This window comes from Antennarius striatus, chromosome 9, assembly GCF_040054535.1.
Source record: "Antennarius striatus isolate MH-2024 chromosome 9, ASM4005453v1, whole genome shotgun sequence".
In the NCBI taxonomy this organism is placed as follows: Eukaryota; Metazoa; Chordata; class Actinopteri; order Lophiiformes; family Antennariidae; genus Antennarius; species Antennarius striatus.
In genome coordinates, this window is record NC_090784.1 from 4943017 (window position 1) to 4965044 (window position 22028).

At 41.2% G+C, this 22028-nt stretch overlaps 1 protein-coding gene across 5 annotated transcripts in view; it reads left to right on the plus strand.

Annotated features, from left to right (window-relative positions):
- Nucleotides 1-22028, plus strand: part of oxr1a (oxidation resistance 1a) — a 141415-nt gene that overhangs the window by 90786 nt on the left and 28601 nt on the right. For 4 of the 5 annotated variants that reach the window (XM_068323364.1, XM_068323362.1, XM_068323363.1 and 1 more), the window contains 2 exons: nucleotides 9484-9566; nucleotides 20119-20226. In XM_068323364.1, coding sequence (XP_068179465.1) covers nucleotides 9484-9566; nucleotides 20119-20226 — 191 coding nt within the window. The remainder of the gene's footprint in view (nucleotides 1-9483; nucleotides 9567-20118; nucleotides 20227-22028) is intronic. The other variant, XM_068323366.1, reaches the window with a different exon arrangement.

Below are 22028 nucleotides of genomic sequence, written 5' to 3' on the forward strand. Positions count from 1 at the left end.
AATAATTCATACTGTGGTCTAAGGGAAAAGGAAAGATTGAGTTATTTTTTATGCCTGTTCGCACTGTAAGGATGCTGGATTGAGATAAACTTAAAGCACCAAATCTCGCAAGATTTATTTTGCAGCCAAGACCAAGACACCTTCAGTTGATGAAGTTGCTGTTTTTCCCCATGTGTGTGATGGTCATGCAGATGGATTTGAGGAGACATTGTCCTAATTTTTTCCTGTTTCACCTGAGACCTGTCTGTGAAAATGGGAAGGAAGCTGTCTGTGTTGGTGATAGCGCTTCCCTTTCAGGTTGGCCATTACAGACTAAGGAGAGACAGGAAGTGTCCCTCCAGAAGACGTTTGGAAGACCAGAGCTACAAGAAACTTGGAATTGAGGTTGTGATACTCCAGCATGATTTTTTTCGCTCCAGATTGAAATGATTTAATGCACACATGAACTTCTTCTGTGACCTGTCTCTTTCTGTCACACTGACTTGCTGTTGTGTTTCACTTGAAATGCTTAGACTGTGGGACTTTCCACTACACTGAGCCATGTAGTTTAAAATCACCTTGTCATAGATTGATGGAAAAAGCAACATCAGTGCTGCTTTTCATGGTGTTTGAATTCTCGAGACAAAATTAGCACCATTTCTTTGTGATGCAGTTCATGAAATAAAATCCAGAAGAATCTCTGCCATGAGATCACTTGTACGTGTCAATCCAGATTGCAATTTGAGGCGAGGTGCTGTGATATGTGACCACTCCTGTAAGCATTATGAACTGGAAAAACTTGCATGATCATGCGACTTGAAAGAACATATGGAACATTTATGGCGTCACAAATGAAGTGAAGTGAGTGCTCAGTGTTATAGACTACTGCACCCTTCCTGAAATGACAGCAGAGAGCAATGTTTAGTGTTGGCAGAACAAAAGCGAAGCCCCAACCGCTTTTTCTTTAGAGAATGTAGATTGATTGGTGACATTTACTCCCTGGATGTACGCATGCCGTTCAATCGCCAATAGAAGTCAATATTCCTGAACATTTCCCTTTGCTTTTGGCTCAATAAAAAGATCTGATAATGCAGACTTTGTGTTTCTCGTAGCTGAGCTCATCACTTCTCCTGCTGATTGGAGCAGTAACCCGAGAGGTTACTGTTAATGTCAGTGCCCAGGGCTACAGAGGGCAGACCACCCAAAAGAAGTTACCCATGAGGCAATAGAAAGTAGAACCCCTTTAATTACAACTGATTATGTGATAAGAAGGAATGGTTGCTGGACCTTTTTCACTTCATCACTCATCAGTTGAGCCAAAGCTTTGCATTAATGTCAATGGAAAAGATGAATCACAGGGTTGTGGAAACTGCAAGTGTACACTACATTATGTATATGTATGATCGCTATTGATCCATTCTGTGCAGCGCTGGATTTAAGCCATGCCATTCATCATGTCCCCTTTACTCTCTCAACACACACACACACACACACACACACACACACACACACACACACACACACACACACACACACATTGACTTAGAAAGAAATATTGCTCAAAGTGCAATAACCTTAACACCAAAGGTTGGAGGAATCAGCGTGTGATTAGTAAGCCGGGAGTCTGAATGCATGTGACAGCAGAGAGGAAGAGGAGATGGTCAGGACTCACATAGCTGAGCAACTCCAGATCAGAGGTCTTACATTTTCTACTGTGTGATAGTGAAGGAATTTTTTAAGTACAGCAAATGCCTTTATCAACTAATTCTCTTACACGCCATTGCCAGAAACAGAAGATTCAACTTATAGAAGAATATAAAAGAGAAACTCAAAGTAGTCATGTCTCCTTTATTCCCGGTAGGTCAGGACATATGGAAAATTCCGTTTGTCCATCCTGTGATTGAATCTGACTCCAGCAAAGCTGCCAAAGCTGAGCCAAGTAGAAGCAGAACCACAAATTGGAAACACAGCTTTGGTTCCAGCGTCTGGGTTCTGATCCTCGTTTCTAGGAACACATTCAGTTCAGTACCAGAAAATGAATTACAGTGCCCTTCATTAGCCTAGCACCATGGTGGGAGTTTTGCCATGGGAAACATGACAAAGAAAGAAAGCATGAAAGTTGGCATTGTACAGCTGGTTGATATCTAAAACTGTTGCTTGAATAATTTATGGTATTAACTTGTACATATTGTAAAATATTGCTGTCCATTATTTGGTTCATCATGGAATTGTTTCTGCTCCTCTTATGAATACATTGGCCAGCATATTAAGTACTTGTGCAGTGTCTGTACCGTTATAGACAAAGACATATATAATGACAAAAAAAACATAGACAAATCAAGAGATGTATACTTAATACATAAAAAACAAAATTAAATCCATCATTATACTTTTCATCCCCAGCAATATGTGAACAGTTGTCAAACACATTGAAATTAAGTGTGTAGGGCAGTCAGGGTATTTATTTTGTAGCACATTTTTCTTTTAAAGGTTCGTCCCTTTGTTTGTCGTGGACACAATGAATATTAATAAATGAAATTGGTGTCTGGCATTTAGTGCAGAGGATGAGAAAACACTGCCTCGTCTTTTACATTTAAGCCACAACCAAACAGCTGGAGTATGATAAACTGAGACGGGTTAACGAACGGAGGTCGATGGCAGCTTCATTTCCTCCAGTTCTAGCATGGACATTGACACACACACACACACACACACACACACACACACACACACACACACACACACACACACACACACACACACACACACACACACACACACACACACACACACACTTGCAGTTCAGCACAATGTTTCCCATAAAGCCTGAGTGGTGTATAAGCTGGTCCATGGAGGCTGGCAAGGTAATATAGAGTTGAGTGGTACCCATTCTTGGATGTTTCCCGACACACTGTCTTCTCTGTGTTGGCACCACTGCTAGACTCTTTTACTATATATTCATTACAATAGAGAGACTACAGCTTATGCTAGCACTATAGCAGAGTTAAACAGCACTAATGTCCTGTTTTTGGATACCCTGTTGGCACCTTTCTTCTGTTCAGCGGTATTCACAAGTCCCCCGAGACAAGGGGACTGTTGACTAAGACAGATTGGAGATATGATACATTAACCTTGATCCTTCAGCAATTTTGAGTATGAGAAGTAATAAGAGAACTCATAAATAGAGGTACCTTCCTGCAGATCGGAGACATTAAAATTATTAAAAAGACTTTAAAACCAGCCCTGTTTTATTGAATGTGATGAGCTCATTCGGTGCCCACTCTGTTCGGAGTAAGCCTTTAAAGAAAATCACACTGCTTTCTTCGCTTTCCAATGGCATTGCAAACAAGACACTCTGTGCATGTGGCATTTCCACTAAATGTCTCTATTTGTCAGATGAACTGAGTGATTCATATTTCATACAGAGTAATCTGTGCCCACACTAGACCATCAGTGAGCCTAGCCTCTTAGTTCTCCAAATCGACTACATAACTACTTCACTCTATAGGTTGCTCTATAGGTTGTGTAGATTGCAATTCATAATAGATGACTACCTTCTGCACATGAGAAAGAGACCCATGAAACTTGCAGCTCCTCTTTGCTGTAATAAAGTTGTCATGTCTGTGTTACAGCTCGGGTTTAAGATAACGACACCGCCAGCTTAGCAGAATTTGTCACTGTGTCGCAGTCAGCAATTTTTACCCCTATTTAATTTGAGTCAGCATTTTACTGCCTATACCAACTGATTGGTCTCTTGACTTTAAATCAGATGTAACGACAACATCTGTCCGTCTCAGCTCAGCTGTCAAGAATTCGCAGCATAAATCTACAATTATTCTCTGGGTTTGTTTTTTTTTTTACTAAGTTTAACTTCATGATGTACGATCAAGTCCAGAGATTCATGTTGTAGCCCTTGCTTTGTCCTCCTCTTTACCTACTCCTCCTAATCTTGAATACCCTTGGAATTGGAGGGTGCCACAAGTGAGCAGCCTGTGACACAAGACATTTACTTTGAAGGCAGAAAGTAAATGACCAAGCCGTACAATTGTCTGTTGTGAAATGGTCTTATTATCACTCTACCTGACACCGATATTGGATTTCTGATTTACCGAGCTGGCTAGCTAATTCTGTTGAAAGTTCTTTACAGGCTGTCAGTCTGTGCCAGAGGGAGGGTGATATCGTTCTATTACTTAAATGCAGACAGATATTAAGTCAAAACTTAATTTTAGAGGAAATGAAACCACCGAAGTGGAGATTTAAGGAAAATGACCATGGACATATAATACTTTGAAGATCTAAATAAATGTTCCATGAAATACAATAAGTAAAGTCTTCAAATATAACCATGTTGTACATATGAATAGAACTTACTGATTTCTTAACTGAATATTATTCATTTTTTTTATGAATGATCCTAATTTTAACAATTCCAGTTACTGAGTGTGTCAAATATACACATTTTTTTAACATGTTTGAGCAAATACAGCAAATTATGTGCAGTGTTCTATGGGTAGTATTCTTCTAAAGAGCCAATAAAATAGTTAAGAAAATCACTGTTGTACTATGACACCTTATACAGTGTTCAGTGGCTCCTTTCTCACTATTAACTGATCAGTAATCAAAGTATGTTTAATTGTAATTAAATATAGTTTGATTGCTGATCAAAGTATATTTAAGTTTAATTTTTGCACTGTCCTTGTTCATTTCTTTATTTTCTATCAACAGCTAACAGCGATGAATTGAGTTTTCACGGTAGGGCAGGATAAGAGTTGATGTCTGAGTCTGAATGTTAAGCATCTTTTCAGCCATGAAGGGGATGTGGATCCCAGGGAGATGCTGGTCTCTATGTCCTGGAATATTTCTCAGACCAAATACAGAAATCCTGGTCGAATGTTTTCTTAATTAAGCTGAAAGGTGGAGTCAGAGAAGAACAGTTGATTGTTGAATATCATTCCTAGCTCAGTAAATACAAAATTGCTTCATGCTGAGCCACAAACCCAAAAAGTTCCTATGTAAACCTGGTGATAAGATTCAACTGCCAACTGTCTTTCCCCAGAATTGCTCTCCCCACCTTTAAGAATAATTATTGGAAATGTCTCTGTAATGTCACACTGCGTCTCAGATTGGTCGTCAGGGGCATTAGAACGGCTCGACAACAGACTTGTGGGGGGTTTTTTCCAAAAAAAATTTTTTTTTTTTTTTTGGCTAAATCAAATCCTCATGATGCTGACCACTCCTGATCCAATTGCCTAAATCCTCAGTTAAACAAATCATGCCATTCTACCTCTATAGTATAATTAATAGCCTATGTATATGTCCATGAACAAGTGGTTCGGTTGTTTGTGTTTCCTGAAAGATCTGAAAAACGCGAATGAAATTATTATTTTAAGAAGGTATCAATATGCTATTTAGGCTGTTTCCTCAAACTTTGTGGTTAAAGGGAATTAATTTTAAGCAATACGGGATGGGTGGATGGATGGATGGATGGATGGATGGATGACAGCTTTTCCCGATTCGGTGACAGAATAAGACACCAGGATATTTATTTAATACCATCTGAAACACGATTCCGATTTGAGTCAACAAAACTCTGACATACTCCAAACTATATAAGAGCTATTTTGACGAAGTGATTTCTGTGTCATACCAATATTTCAGGTATTGTGTACACAACCCCACCCCCCCACCCCCAATCTGCAACAAACTGCTGTGTCACTGACTCTGTCCTCCCTCCCTGCCAAACTTTGGAGGCAGCGCTCCAGCCTGCCCTGTGCAGCACCTGTTCAGAGTGGCTGTGGTGCAGAGCTCTTGCCTCCAATAATGTTTAGGGCTTTTCTAAAAATAACATCTGTGGAGGGCTGTATCGCCAGCAGGCAGGGAAAACAAGGGAGCAGGGGGAAATTGGCTGCTTGTGAATTCTATCATACCACGAGGGAACGTTAGTGTGATAGTTGTAGACTCTCCTATTCCCTGCCTGCTTCAGTTTGTCATCGCTGTTTACAAAGTGAGGGGAACTATATATTTAGCAGGCGTGACTCACTCTCAGCAGATTGCACGGAAACTGAACACAACATGCATATTGAGCTTAATGCTGTAGCATTCACAGCGAGTTGTTTGCAAGAGTCCTCTGGATGCTGTGCATGCCTCTACAGCTGCACTGGTTCCAGTGTGTTTCAACAGAGGAACCTTTCATCTTTATCCTCTGTAGTTACAGTTCAGCCTCAAAGGCTGTCCTTTTGACATGTATGAAAAAGTTGCTGCAGTTTTGTATCTGACAAAACTGTTAGTCCTGCCAGTTACCCTCAGCTCATAACTCGAGTACTGGTAGGACTGGAATATCCGTCATGCATTTGTCAGTGGTTACGTATTTGCAGTGGATGGGCCATCATGATCAGATCTCTCACTGATACCTGTTCTTCTTTTATCAGGGCCTGTGTAGCAATGCTACACAATGTTGTAGATAATTGACACGCATTTTTTTGTTTAAGTTGCTAAGACAGGCGTGACGTCTTGTGACTGTTTACATCCTGGATTGCAGAGAGGCAGCCGTTGTTTTTGGTGACACACAGCAGCTCCTTTTAGTGTCAGCGAGTGAGTCGCACAGCTCCCCTCACTGTTGACCCCGCGCAATTATTATTCAGCTCATTTATGTGCCAAGGAAAATTTTCTTTATGGAAACGACAACAGTAAAATCGCTTACGCTGTTGCAACTGTTTTACTTGGCTGCACAACAAATTAGATAACCAGTGACCTCAGTTTGCTCCTCTTAGAAATTTACCCACTGTGCTGCTCGGCGAATATAGCAGCGTTTACTTTATCTAGATTGGCACTGGCCACAGGCCCATGTCTTCACGCCTTTCTAGTGCAGCCTGTGCGTCTCTGGATTCCGCCATTTTCAGCACATCATGCTGTCTCAATGCATTATGTGCAGCGTGTTATTGTTATGGTAAAGAAGTAGAGACTGTCTGCTGGAATAGGAAAAATCAGAGTTGAAGTACTGTCGTGTGTGTGTGTGTGTGTGTGTGTGTGCGTACTGAGGGGAAGATGCTCTCAGTTCAGTCGGAATTCCAATACAACTGTGGATGCAGATGGTTTGCATTACAACAGGCTGTTACGTGTGACGTGAAGCTTCCTTCTATAGAGGCAGGGCTTACGTAGAGGCAGCATATGTTCCTGTTTGCCTGTGGAGTGTGATGAAACCAGAGCTTTTGTTACTGAAGATGCCCCGGTGCTAAGCCCTGCTGTGTGTCTGGTATGTGAATAAAATGCCCATATCTTGTGCCACCATCCATAGTGTAGTTTAATTTTAGACCAATCATTGGCTTACCATGTGCAACCACCCCTGCAGCTGCAGATGAATATCAGTAATTCTATTTTGCTCCGTGTCATTCCTACTCCTCTCATTCCGTATCATCCGGGAGTCTGATCCTGCCCTAACCTTGATTTTGCTTATTCTGCACAAGTTTGGTGTTTACAGATGTATATGAGCACAACAGTTCGTAAAGAAAAGCAAAACACAATACAGGTCTCTGAAGATAACGGAGCAGAACACCACTTCAGTTGTTTATGGCGTTGGGTTACATGCAGTCTGCTGCACTTGCATGTTCGCAATTAAACAGAGACACATTATATTTCATAACAGGGAAGCGTGAAATCTCACTTATGGTGTGTGTTTCCTTTTTTAAATTGTACGTAAGTAAAAGGCAATCATCCATGATTCACAGCCTGTGTTGGTGTTCCTCACTGAAAGTAATCATCTATGGTTTTCATTTGGATTTTGAATAATTGATTTGGCACACACCTACAGTTTGTGCAGTCATTGTGTTATTTCTCATCGTAATTCCTTAGCTATGATTTTCATGGTGTGACAGGTTATTTACATACCCTAGCTGTGTGTGTTAAAGTCAAATACTATCACAATTCTTAGACAATGTCTCAGTACTGAATTGCAGTGCAAAAAATGTTGAGATATTCGATGGTGATGTCAAAAATAATACACTCAGAATCTGATTAAAACCGAAGAAATTGCTTTTAAATTTTATTATGATTCAAAAACACTTTCAAAAATAAATAGTTTTACAGCCATCCAGGTAACACTGGGACAGAATAAAATAATTGTCTCACCAGTAAAATGTCTTTAAAGCAAACCAGTAATTGGAAAATAATAGCCTAAATATTTTGCACAAGCTACAGAACTACTAAAGCGTCATCTTGTGACGGTAATGACGTACAACACAGTGACTTCTCATAGGTGACCATGGGGTTTGCAATCTTCAGGCTGAATGGCTCCTATAGTATCACGTTTACTGACACACCTAAAGATCTGTGCCCCATAAATAGCATCAATGGTGTTGGAGAACCGTTTTAATGAGAGCGATGGTTGTAGGCTCTCATTAGTCATGGGTACCTCCAAAGAACAGTATTTAAGAGAATCGTTTCAGGGCCTCTGGGTCCAAAATCCTTTGACATCCTCCAATCTTCTACTTTCTTCATTTCCCCCCTCCAGTCAACAAACACTAGAGCGCTGTTCGTCAAGTCAAGGTCAAACACTAGATGGAGATCTCCTCCGGTACTTTTCCAATCCCAAGAGTACCCTTTTAGTTTGTTTCATCTCCCGTCCATCTTCTTCACGTCTTTCATCTACTGGATTCATTAATTCAGTATTTCATCTACCTCTCGTCTCTTTGCATTCCTCAACCACGCCCAGTCCGCAGCTTCTTGATTTGCTTTTCTATAGTCATCATCTATCACTGTCCACTGTTTTTTTTTCTCATCCACTGACACACCTGTCCTTGCATTCATCCTCTGGACATCCATCCTGTAGGGGTTTAGTGAACGCCTAAGCTGTCAATTTCTGTATCTTCTACTCCTTTTCAACCCTTCCTCAGTCTTTCCAAATAGGTGTGAAATTTGAAAAATTGATTTTAAAAAAACCACATCTGAACACCCCCCACGGTGTTACTAAATCGCTTCTTCACTACATCAAGTCATATTCCTCCACTTAAACAACTGACACATGGCACTGAACCTGTCTTTCTCCCTTCACTTTCCGGTTCTCCCCCCCTTTCATCCTCCTCTATTTCCAGCTATAACACTCCTACTTTTCAGCCGGATCCATCTTACTCTTCACCTGTCTGTGTCACATCATCATCGTCAGTGCTCTGATGGAGTTCATCCTGGTTTCTGTTTGCCGTGAGAGGCAGCAGAGGGAGGAAGTCAAGGTTGTTTCAACGGTTGTCATTGCACTACATGGTGAGCAAGGAGGAAGGAGAGAGAGAGAGAGAGAGACGATAGAGAGAGCGACAGCAGCAGGGTAGAAGTAGAGTGAGAGCGAGAGAGAGAAAGTAGTCCAGCGCTCACAGCTCACATCGCTGGCTGGCTGGCTGGCTCGCTCGCTGTTGACGAATGAGCTGTCTACCCACGGGGCTGGGAAACGGCAGCTTGTGACAAGCTGGGGAGAGAGGAACATGAATGTAACGCGTACCTTGCCTCGCTTGCTTTCAGATACCGGCCAGAAGAAGACTCCAGAGAAGAAGGATGGGAGGCGCATGTCGTTCCAGAGACCCAAGGGTACCATTGAATATTCTGTGAGTAACGCACTAGCAACTCTGCTCTTGCCGTGGTCATGTTGTCATGTGTTTTGGGTGCTGTTCTGCTCCGCGGCTGCCTCTGCAGCTTGTGGATTCTGTAGCTCTGACTGGCCCCAGTAATATTCCAGCTGAAGCAATCGTGTTGGTGTGTTGTGAAGGCACCGTGTCAGACCATGTCTAGGTGCTCATTAGTGACGAGGTGGTATTTTGTTGATTTTCGCCAGTGTAGCACGTGCACCTCAAATCCAAACTGTTTACATAAGAAGGGCTCAATTTATTGACCGATGGTTGACATAGAAAGAATGCTTGCTAGATTGACAACAATGCATCCTCTGTTAAACGCTCCCTGTTTGTCAGCTCAATGCTAAGCTCCATTTTGCATGTTGATGTAAAGAAAGGAGAGAAGAATTGTTGCAGCTCTGTATGTTTCAGGGCAGAACAGACTAGCAGGAGTGCTGGCAAGATATGTGTTTATTTTCCCATTGGTTCTCTACACCACGTAAGAGAGAGAGCATTCCACCACAGGGCTTTCTGTGCTTGCGAATGACCTTCCAACTGCATTGTCATTTCTATTGATTTAGCTGTTTTGTGGGAGAAGGAGAGGAGGGGTGAGGCAATAGAGTGAGGGAGAGGGGAAGCGAAGGGAAAGGGAGGAAGAGGCTCTGGTTCCCTGGTGTGAGCTGAAAATGGAGCTGGTCTGTGCTGTGGCTGGTTGTGTTCTTCAAATGACCCTCAAATCCAGCTGCAGTCTGACTGCTTTTCCTCTCCTCTCTCTCCGTGGCAACAGTGGGGAGTGGGATCGTTGTGGCAGAGTGTCGGCTGTTTACTGAGAGGGGAGTAAGAGAGAGAAAGGGGGGAGAATCTCTTCTCCCAAACTCTTCTCTGTTTCGGGAAATTGTTCTACCTTGGGTTTTGTTTGTGGGGCTGCTGCTGTGATCAGCTGCCTTTCTCCAACACCTCAGCAACATCAACACCACCTCCACATCTAGTGGCTCCAAAACCTGTCAGTCTTCCACGACTGGCTGATTGACAAGGCTCTTGTTTATCTTGCCAGCTCTTGAACAACTTACATCTCTACAACAAGGTATTTATCAGAGCCAAAGCACTGTCACTGATTTGACCAGAAGGGCCACAAGTCAGAAAGGAAGAAAATCCTATCCATACCTTTTGCAAACCAAGCCTGTTCCGTCTCACATGCCCTCCCCAACTACGTTGCTTCTATATGATGGAAGGAATGAACTCTGGCAGTGATTTATGTCTTGTAGCATGACATACTGAATCGGAACATAAGGGGAGATGCTTAGAATGGTCAGAGTGTTTAAAGTGATGTAAGCCTCCCCTTCACGGCGACAAACACATGTTCGCCTACATCCAGGTGATTGAGAAGGGCCTTATCTTAAACTCATCTCCCTCAGTCAGAGAACGGCCGCTGATGTTTCCTTATATCTCGCTCCAACAGATAAGTTTATATTCTATTACTCAGCACCCACAGGAAAGAGTTTCCTCTTATCAATATCAATAAAATCGCTCTCTTTCTCTCTCACTCTCTCTTCCTTCTTCTCACACAAGCATGTTTTTCTGTGCCCCCTTTCTTTTTTGTTTATTGAAAAATAACCTAAGCAGCTGCAACCATCTGCCTAGACACTGATAACAGCAGTCCATTCAGCCAGGTCCAGCTATTGACTGACCTGCATCCAATTAAAAAGGTGTTTTTAAGTGTGTGGGAACAACAGAGATTGATGGGGGAGGCAGACTTTGACCAAGAGTGCAGCCCAGAGGTGAGCCACACAGGAGAGGCTTTCGCTTCTCCATGACAGGGTGAGGAGACGGACAGTCAAAGTCAAACAAAGAGCTGAGAAAACGCAGGTCACATATATTAATCTCCAGACACGCCAACTTTATTCCACTGTGTGCATAGATGTCCCATTGAGGATGCTAGTTTGGATTCCGACCAAACCCACTGGGTATCTTAACAAGCAAATCACTACATACGGGCTTAAATTTAAAAAAAATTTTTTAACTTTGATTAGGTTTTAAAAGTGAGGGAGGAAAAACCTCAGGTTATCAGGAAGACATAGAAGAACAAGGAAGTCACAGTCTGGTTTTCAGTTTCCTGACATTTGGCCATCGTTTCTATCACCTACGAGAACATGACACTCTGTGAGGTAAGTGTAAATGCTCTTCTGACGTGGACATTTCTGAAAGAAAAATTAGAACGCACAGGAAAGATGAGTGGGCAATTCTAAAGAAATTTTGAGATGTTGAATACTGGTGAGACTGAATGCTGTGTTCCAAATCGCACACTTCTGTCAGTATGCTCAAATGTAGCATGCAAATGTGAGAAGAGTGTGTGAACTTCAACAGTGTTGTTGTCTCAGATGAGATGTTGCTGCAATGTTCTCACCAAAAATGTAGGACAGTGGATGTATCGTCCCTTCCAAGCTTCTTTGTATTACTAAATTTAAACTATTCTTTTCATACTTTTATTTATATGATGCTGTTTTTTCCCACTGTAATGTCTGTTCTTTAGCCATTATTATCACAAATCGGATACATTTTTTGGATTATGCGATTTGGGACAGAGCACTGAACAAAAACCCTAAATATCCAGTAGATGGTCAATCTCCACCAAAACCAAACAATCATGATAGGGGAAATCAGGATGTTGGTAACTTGGGTATTTATAGTGGTTACTTTAATTTAGAATGATAGAATAAAGAGGTGTTGATTAAGCAGTTTGTTTGTGGTCTGTTTGATCAGGTTTTCAGTTGAACATAGACACAGACTTTGAACTCACAACACCCCTTCCTGAATCCTCTCTACTGTTGCTATACCATAAAAGCGTATATTGTTCCCAAAAGTGCAGCTCAATCTTACTCCATCAGATTTTTGTCTCATTGCCACATTGTCAGTCCTGAGCAATCAACTTGCAACTCAATGTCTCTGTGACTAATAGCAGCCGTTGCCAAAACTGCATAGATAATACTCATGCTGTGATAAACTGGAATTATTCCTTTTGTTCTGTCAGTTTTTTGCCCTGAACCTCCCAACCCACACTCTGTTTTAGTCTACTGCAGAGCTCTTAGTGGAACTGGCACATCACAGCTCTTATTATGGTTTGTATAGTGACACTAGAGAGCAGTTATTGTGGGAAGGACTGTCTGGATTCCAGTTTGTAGGCCCTTGAAAAAAGAAGTAGGTTGTCTTGATTCATGATGTCATCCTTGCCTTTGACATTATCAGTCACATTACAATTTTAAACTGTGTTTGAACTGCCATCTCATGACACCTGCTTGGTGTCGTAGGATTTCCAGCCAGTGTGGTTGTACGATGAGTGTCAATCGGTGAATTTGGTTGAGTAGTCTGTTAGCTTTGATTCAATCATGTCTGCAAAAATCCTTTATTTGTATAACACGAAAACATCTGTCATTGTTAAAAGCCATTGAACACATGAATCCATTCAGGTAGTTCCTCAATGAAAATGGCAAAAGCAAGGTTTAAATCAGTGTCTGATCAAAGGATTACTAAACAGCAGCAATCGTAACGTGCTTTCAATGCGAGCTGTCTGTGCTTGGCAGTGTGCAACACGTAGTGCCACAGTAGTATTTTCTGTTCTAGCAAAATGTTTAAGGTCCAGTACAATAAAGAGCAGCAACATTTTACCTTCAGCCGTGCATATTCTGCAAGGCCTTTTCTGATGTGTGTGATGTATAGTGTGATCCAGAGATGTGATGACTCCACATTATTTGAGGATAAAGGCTGATAATGACGGCCATGGTCCAACTGTGTCACCAGTGACCAGGTTGATTGGATTTCTGCTGGGCTTAGAGAACGCACCATCTCCATTAGAGGACTTGTGGACATTAGATGACTCATAGTCATAAGCAAGAACCGTGTGTGTGTGTGTGTGTGTGTGTGTGTGTGTGTGTGTGTGTATCTGTCTGCATGCATGGGAACACAGTCACACACATTAACGACAATCTTAACCTCTACTCCCACCCCCTGCTGACAATCAATCACTCTGATTGCATTATTCACCACTGGGTGGGAGAAAAGAACACACTATTTGAGTCCTTTCTGTGGAATAGTGAATAGTGAGAAGATGCAGATCAGTGGATGGGGAGAGGAGGATGATCCAGATGTTCACATCTCATTGCCCTTCAGATTGTTGAAGGTGTAACACGTTGTTTCCTCCCTGCTAGATCCCCCCAACGGTTCTTGTTTAAGGTTAACTCAAGGAAAAACTGTTTTAGTTTCTGTTGTGGGCCAGACTGCACTGTTGTGACCCTGAAAAAACATTAAATAACCTAATTGCCAAGATAAGACCAAGTACGTAGGCAATGCTGTTGACATATTTACATTTTCCCATGCTTACAACATTTGTTTTCTCAGTCAAGCTACTAAATTTCTTGCTCACAAGGTGCGATATATTTCATTGGTAGATGATATGTAAAATCTGTCGGTGTTGTTTGGGAGGTGAGATGTGTTCACATTAGATTTACTGTAAGATACCAAACCAGCATGAGCAAATATACAGTGGGAGCTTTCACTGTCATTTATTTCTTTATAAACATACTGATTGGACAATTTGAGCCACTTTTTATAATGAACCATAGTGAATCACATTTTGCTTCACTGGGTCTTGTTTCATATTGTGCTAAAGTTAACCAGTGGGTAGATGATCAAAGTTTATAGTAGAAGGTCAGAGTCTGGCTTAAAAATTAAGTCTTTCAAGAAACTTGGTTGTTGTCTTTTTTAAGAGAATAAAATATTGTGACTTTATGCCATTTACTGAGCTGTAGATTTTCAAATTATCAGGAAGGGTGAAATCAGACACAGGCTTGTAAAAGAGCCCCATGGGTTATGATTCATCTTTCGTTGTGACTTTTTCTGGGTTGTTTCAGTACATAATCAGGTCCTGTGTGAAACACTGGACTGGAACAGCCTGCACTAGTTAAAGGTTACATCTGAACCATCATTCCTCTTAATAATCAGAGCAAGGAGGCGTAGCTCTGAGATTGCGTCTTATTCTCTAGGTCGACCTTTTGCTGTAGGACTCATAGATTTAGTCTCATATTCCATACTTAATGTTCTTACCCAGATGCCAGTGGATGCTAATGGAGCTATTAGTCTTTGGCTGTCCAGTTCGACTGTGTTGAATCTGCGCATCCTCTTTTGTTCGACAAGATGACCATTAGCTGGACGTCAGTCACCCTCAAGATGGCGGCCACCACCTTCCTCTACCCTTCTGTTCAAAATCACAGAAGTCACCCTTAGAGAAAGGAACTTAATTATTCATCCCTAGTTAGAAATGAATAATGGGTGTTATTGATCTGGAGAAGAAGGAAATGGGGTTCACCTGTCATTGGAGAATATGATCCTGATTGTCATTGCTCTCGTTCCCATCCCCTTCCTCCATCAGTCTGCTGTCAATGTGTCAATAGTAGGTTGTTATCAGTGGTCACATTTGCATGATCCCTGTTCTCTGCCACTTAATTGAGTTAGCGACAGCTCCTGTTACAGGACAGGCGAGGGCTGCATCGCTCAGGTTGGGGGAAGTTCCATATGCATTTGTCATCTCAGTGGTGCCATGCAAGCTAGTTCTACAAAGTTAGTTAAAATGCAGACTTGAAAGGGATTCATTAGACATGTAAATTAGTCTGTAGTCTGTAAATTTGGTCGTGAGATTAGTCCACCATGAGATTTTTTTCCCATCATTTACTCTATTATACACAATTGCTGCCGATATCGATTGACTAAGCTCTGATACGTGAGCTTCCAGAGCAGGTATTTGATACCAGAGCCAGGAGTTGTAGTTCAGGCTAAACCTAAGAAGGTCTGCAGCTTCAATGTTGACAGAAGTTTTTACTTATGGACCAAATATGTGACCGTAAATTGCCAAAAAATAAAAAGTTTCAGCAGCTGTGATTGTCCTTCAGACCTGGGTGGATATATGCTGTAGGCTGGCTTTGTGCTGAGCAACAGAGGAGCTATACAGCTAAAAATAAATGGTTCATGGATGAGACTAGAGCACGGCAGGACAATCAATGCTTTGTAGAGGAGCTCCCTGGATGAAAGGCTTGGAACCTATAGGAGTCCTGCTGATTATTGAATCTTAATGTTTCTATATGAAGGTCCTGTTGTCCTTTAGCATCATTGATTTCTTTTGACTGTCCACAGTATTGATTTTGAATAGTTAGACTGCACATTAAAGTTATTCTGATGTTTCTTATAGCATTGTTGCAAATGCATAACCAGTGTGAGCCTGTCATTACAGTCAGAGATTTTACCATTTAGTTGTATGACACCTGCTCAACTCTATGAGGCAGGATATTTGTCAAGATGACATGCTGTTGTGTTAATGAATAGTACAACTCCCTTTACAGAGCTGTCATCAGGAAGGGCCTTGATACTGCTGTGGGCTCCCTGAGAGTTGTTAATGACACAGCAAAGAGGAGATAAAGAGATGGGACACACAGCCGCCAGCAATTGCTTTTAGTCACCATTATTAAAGGTACTTTCTTGTTTTTGTTAGCGTTTTTCTTTGAGAGAGTAACGGAAAATCCACTGGATAGATATATTGATTCTATAGGCAAGATTGATTTTAACTGATGCAAGTTGAACACTTAGATCCATATCATCATCTTCAAATACGCCTTTATTTAGAAATCCCCATGGTATAGCTGTGTGCTGTGTGTTTCCATGCGTACCGTCTTCTTAGCAGGCAGATGGTAACAAGTAGACAAGATATAAGGATGGTCTTCTCTGGTCTGCCTGATGATTTGCGCCTGTAGCCCAGAATACAGCACAATGTTTGATCCCTGCTCTGGACTGCATTACCTTGAAATGAGTACATCTGGGAATTGAGCCACATGTAAATTAGCATCTAGCATTGACTCAAATCTTGTTCTTTACATTTAAATACAGCACAGAGTCCAGCTCTCAGCAGGCGTTTGATCGTAAGCACCTCTCTCTGCCATTCATTTATAAAGTGAATCCAGTTTGATTTGCTGGATTTGATTTGTTTTCCAATTGGATCATTATTATCAGGCAGCCTGTCAACCATAATATTTGTCCAACGAAATTTTAGTTTTATTGGGGGATTTTTTTGAAGCCATTTTCAAGGCAGACAGTAAATCTGACTCAGTATCCCATTTGTTGTCACAACAGATGCTAAAGAGCACAATAACAGTCCATTTTAAATCAGGACACTGGAAAAATGTTATCACTGAAAAGCTTACATGGAAGTAAATACACGTAAGTGCTGCTACATGAAGGGAACTGTTGGAGTCCTGTTGTTCCTGGTATCCCTGGTATGTCCACAAGCTTTGACCATCTCCTCACAGACCTTCAATCAACTGATACAATAATCAAATTTAAGGATTTAAAAAAACAAGCAGTGAATACCAAAATATTCAAAGAGCATTTTGAAATATTGAATATTTGTTTACAGAAGTGATCACATGAGGTTTAAATCAAACATGATAATTATATCGTGTGTACTAACTGTCATTATGTGACCCCTTCGTGAAGGTCTGTCTGTCAACGGGTTAAAATTAGCCTCTGCTTAAAAGATTCCATTCTTGTGCGCTATAGTTCTGCTCACAGTGAATCCTCTTCCTACTGTCTCAGACAGCCCTGCACCACCTCTCATTAGATCCATACACTGCACTATACATCCCTGCACTGCCTCATTCATCGTTGGCCAAAGTTGCACTTATTGCTAAGTCAGGGAAACTGTTTCCCTGACTGACCTCGGATCCAATTAGTTGGTTCCTCCATAAGAGATGGGATCCATCCCAATGAACCCTGCATTTTAGCACTGTAAGCCCTGATTTACTTAGTGTCACCTACTTCAAGTGTCGTAAACCCCGTTTACACAGATTGCAGCAAAAGCACCGGAGTGAAGACCCTTCTCTACCTCACCTCTGGTTTTGAAACTGTACAGAACAGCAGGGTCATATCCCTCCTACATAGTGCGGGCTTTTCGATCTTCTCTGTTCAGGGAAAGGAGTTCCCGGTCTTCACACTCTGGGTGATATTTGTCTTCTCTAAGTTACCTGTAATTTCTACTTTTTTCTCTTACAATAAAGGTGCAAAAATCTTGCCTCGGATTGTGTAAAAGGGTTCATCGTCAAGTCTAAATATATGAACAGGAAGAGCATGTTGCGTTTCACTGCAAATAAACTACTATATGTGGATTTTAATCAGAGGAAACCTGTCTCACAAGACATCACATCATGAGAAGTCACACCATGACTTCCCTTTTGTATTTATCTACTGTATACTATTTGCTCTTGGACCATCGCTGTCATCTTTTTATGAGTGTCTCTCATCACATCACAATGATGATGAAGTGGTAAATAATTGACATTAAATGAATTGTCTACTGTTTTATTTTGTGACTTTCTGGTACGCCATGTGTCGTTTTCTCAAAAATTTGACACTATGCACAAACTAACGTGATCCCTCCAGAACCGTAAGAATGGCTACGACGTAAACAGATCCGATGCGACCAGAGACATAATGCTCACCTTGCCTCTGGATATCAATGTCAGATAACTGCTATGCTGCTGGGCTCATCTGCATTGACTGTTTACTTAGTATATTGTATATTTATATTCGAGTTTATTTAGTGTTTGATGAAGTTAACTGCTGCTGAAGCCACAGATTCACAAGCCCATGTGAATCTATTGTTGTTGAACACTTCATGTAGTACAGTTTGACTATTAGAAATTCCCCACTGCTCTGATTCAAGCCAGATCAATCGCTGTACCCTTTATCTGTCTGTTCCTCTTATAAGTAATAAGGGAAAGCTTCTCTGTTACCTGGAGGCACAATAGTAATTTGACTTAATGCATGTTGCTGTTAACACATATTTATTGTGAAAGCATTCCCCAGTTGCTAACAGCCTCTGAGTTTCTGTGTGTTCTTCTTTTTCCACCTCGCTGCTGTTGATGCGGTTGTGAACGTGATCATGTGACGTGTGACCACAGCACACAATGATTCTCTGTCTCCATGCCCTGTCTGTCTTGGTTGTCGTCTCATGCGTGTGTCTGATGATGCGCATTGTGTGTTTGTCTGTCTGTTCAAAGAAATCGTGATGAGAACAGGCTATCAGGTTAAAATTTTGGAAAGGTTGCCGATCTTTGTTTAATTTGTGGGATGTTTTGCATATAAATGCTAGTTCCACCGTTCAGGCACTGGAATTAATGCTATTATCCTGTCCTAATTATTCTGAGGCCAGTCAGCCCTGCCTGTCTGGTTTCTGGGGGTTCTGTCCCCTGAGCACACCTTTTTTTAAACAACCACCTGCACGCAAACAAGCGCTCTCAAGCACGGTTGCCATCTTTATTTGGAAGGTACCAACTCCCACTGGACATGTTAGATGCTTAACTAGTTCAGACATGTGGTGCACATCTCTTTTGTGTGGATTTTAACCGGTGGAGACAAGCAAATGCACCTGTGTCAAACTGCAGGGTGCAGCAGCTGAGCACAGAGTGCAGAGGCAGCCTACGTGATGCGCTAACACTCGACTGACACAGAACGCTACATCTTCTTCATTTTGATTGTGGACTTGATTTACTGCAGGATCATAAACTTTTTAGAATTCCGGATTGATTACTGGTGCATTGGATTGTCACATTCATGTTCCAGATCATGCTAACACAGTTCTGCTAAACCATATATGTCTCACATATGCTGCACGGTGATAAAATGTTATCAAATTCCTAATACCCTCAAAATAAATTTCTGAATGGCAAAAGCTATATTTTGTTGACGATCGTCAAATGTGAAAGCAACATTTTAATAATGGGCTATCATGCAACAAAAACGGCAAACAGATCTTGTCCTGCGGGGGAAAAAGTAAACTGTTTTTGTTCAAACACAAGTATATCATGACAATCATCCAACCCTAGTAAAGAGTCATCAGAAGTGTTCTACGTCTTCTACTACGTAACATGTATGTATGGGTGTGATTTATTCATTTATACCTATACTGAAGGTTTCTAATAATTGTAAATAGACAATAATGTTAATATTATCACACATCGTAGAGGAACAACAATGGATTTCAGACAGTGACATGTGTAGCAATCGAGTCTTGAACTGGACTCTTTTGCTATTCTTAAACCTCACAACATGATGATGTATGAAGCGCTTCTCAGCACTGGCTGTGATGTTTGGTTGCTGCCGTGGATAAGAAGCCACAGAGACGCAGATGATTTCAGCTGGAACTACCCTAATGTTTTCTCTAATGTACTAAACATGCTTGATGGACTGCCAGTGCCACTTGAATGAACAGATGATTAGACATGAAAGAGTTTAGTTTGAGTTGCTGTACACCATCTATGACTGCATATTTCTGCCACTAATATCCCTTCCTATGGGAATCAATTCCTGATCAGCAGCTGGTTGTCCCAGATGTTACAATATAACAATCATGCATCTTTTATTTCAATCTCTTCTCTGCAGATGTGTTGGAATGTCCCATGAAGAACCTAGCATTGGTGTGATCGTGTGTCTTTTTTCCTGTTTTGTGGTCCAGGTGGAATCGCGGGACACGTTGAACAGCATTGCGCTCAACTTTAACACCACACCCAACGAATTGGTTCAGCTGAACAAGTTGTTCTCCAGGGCAGTGGTGCCTGGCCAGGTGTGAACCGTCGTGCACGCCATCACTGATACATTCAGCTCTTCACTTCATCACTGTTGCACCGCTACCTTATATCACTATTCCACAGCAACATATCCTGTAATGTTGTTTTTTTTAACCTTGCACTGTAAATGGTTTGACTTCACACTAACTGCTTTTACTTCAGGGGATTTGTCTTTGTGAGGAAGTTTTTTTTGGGAACCATTACATGCTGGATGTGTTTATCCTCCCAACTTTCTAAGGGTAATCTTGCTGACTCACTGTTCACATCCCTACTATCTGCATCCCCAGTTAATTGCCTGCTAATTGCAGTGTCACTTGTCCTATTAGAATGTAGATAATTACAAACTAGTACATTGTTTCTAAAAAGGTATAATAATAGCTGTGGCCCATAAATTCTGCCACGGTTTCTCAAAGAAACTGATGTGCACCACCTTTCATTGTTCTACATTGAACCCAAGCTGTAAATCTGTTTAAAGGAAGAAAGGCCAAATACATTCAAAACAATATTTTCTATCATTGGTATCAAAGTGAAAGTTGGATATATGGGCATAAGACATAAACCAGTCGCATTGGCCTCATCTCATTTCGTCTCTTGGCAAACAGTGATGAATTGAATCGTGTCCAAAAAGGGGACTGGAGTGAACTCAGTGAATCATCATTCCTTCTTTCTTTTCACAACTGAGGCTAAAAAAGCTGCAAGCCTGATTTCAAAGGGGTTTGGACTCTCTGTAATGCAGTAAGAAAGCAAAATTATGTTATAACTTTGACAATCAGCTCAATTAAAAAATATGCAATGCGAGTTTAAGGTTGTACCACATGCACTTTATTGACTTTTAGAAACACAAACTTATTCTGAATTATATGGAAGTTTCTGACCTTTGTAACTATGTAATTCTCAAAACACCTAGATTCCACAGGCAATTAGATAAATTGATAAGAGATCTTAGTGTCATGATTATGAGAGGAGCATCGTTTAAAAGACGAATCATTTGTAAGTAAAGGTGAGGAGAGGTTCGCCAGTTTGTAAAAAATTTGGCTGAAGAAATTGTCCCAGAGTTGAAGGAGCATGAACAAAAACCAACATTGAATGTCATGACCCTGAAACCCTCAGGTGGGTCTGTTAATAACCAACATGAGTCTGAAGCACCAGCTCATGGACTCGTAGCCACTTTGGAAAACCATGGACAGCAAACACAATCTATACAACTCAAATCTACATGTGTAAGTTAAGATTCTACTGTGGAAGGCACAAGCCATACACCAACAACATCAAGGAATGCCCTTGTCTTTTCTGGAGTGGAGCTCACCTCAGATGAACTTACACTGAGAGGAAACATGTCCTTTTGGAAATCCTGGACGTTTGTCCTTTGGGCTAAAAAGAAAAAGGACCATCTAGATTGTTACCAGAACAAAGCTCAAAAAGCAGCACATGTGACCATATGGATGCTGATGCGATTATATGGATGACTTACACATAATGGTCCCTTCGTTAATGGTGAAGAGACCTTTATTGCTTTAAGGTACGTCCAGGTTTAGGAACAACATATACTGCACAATGTTTTTCCCTGTGATGTCCCAGAAAGTTCCAGCAATCCTTAAAACACTGTGAATTCAGAGTGTCTGGTACTAGACTGGTCTGTCTGTTGAAAACCTGCCCCGATTGGATATTTTTATTTTATATAACATATACAGAATACAAGTGCTGTAGAGTACACCACCACCTCAGATTTTTGAGCAAGTTCATAAAAGGTGCCAAAATCATTACGTTTGAGTTTATATTTAGACAAAGTAATAAAGTG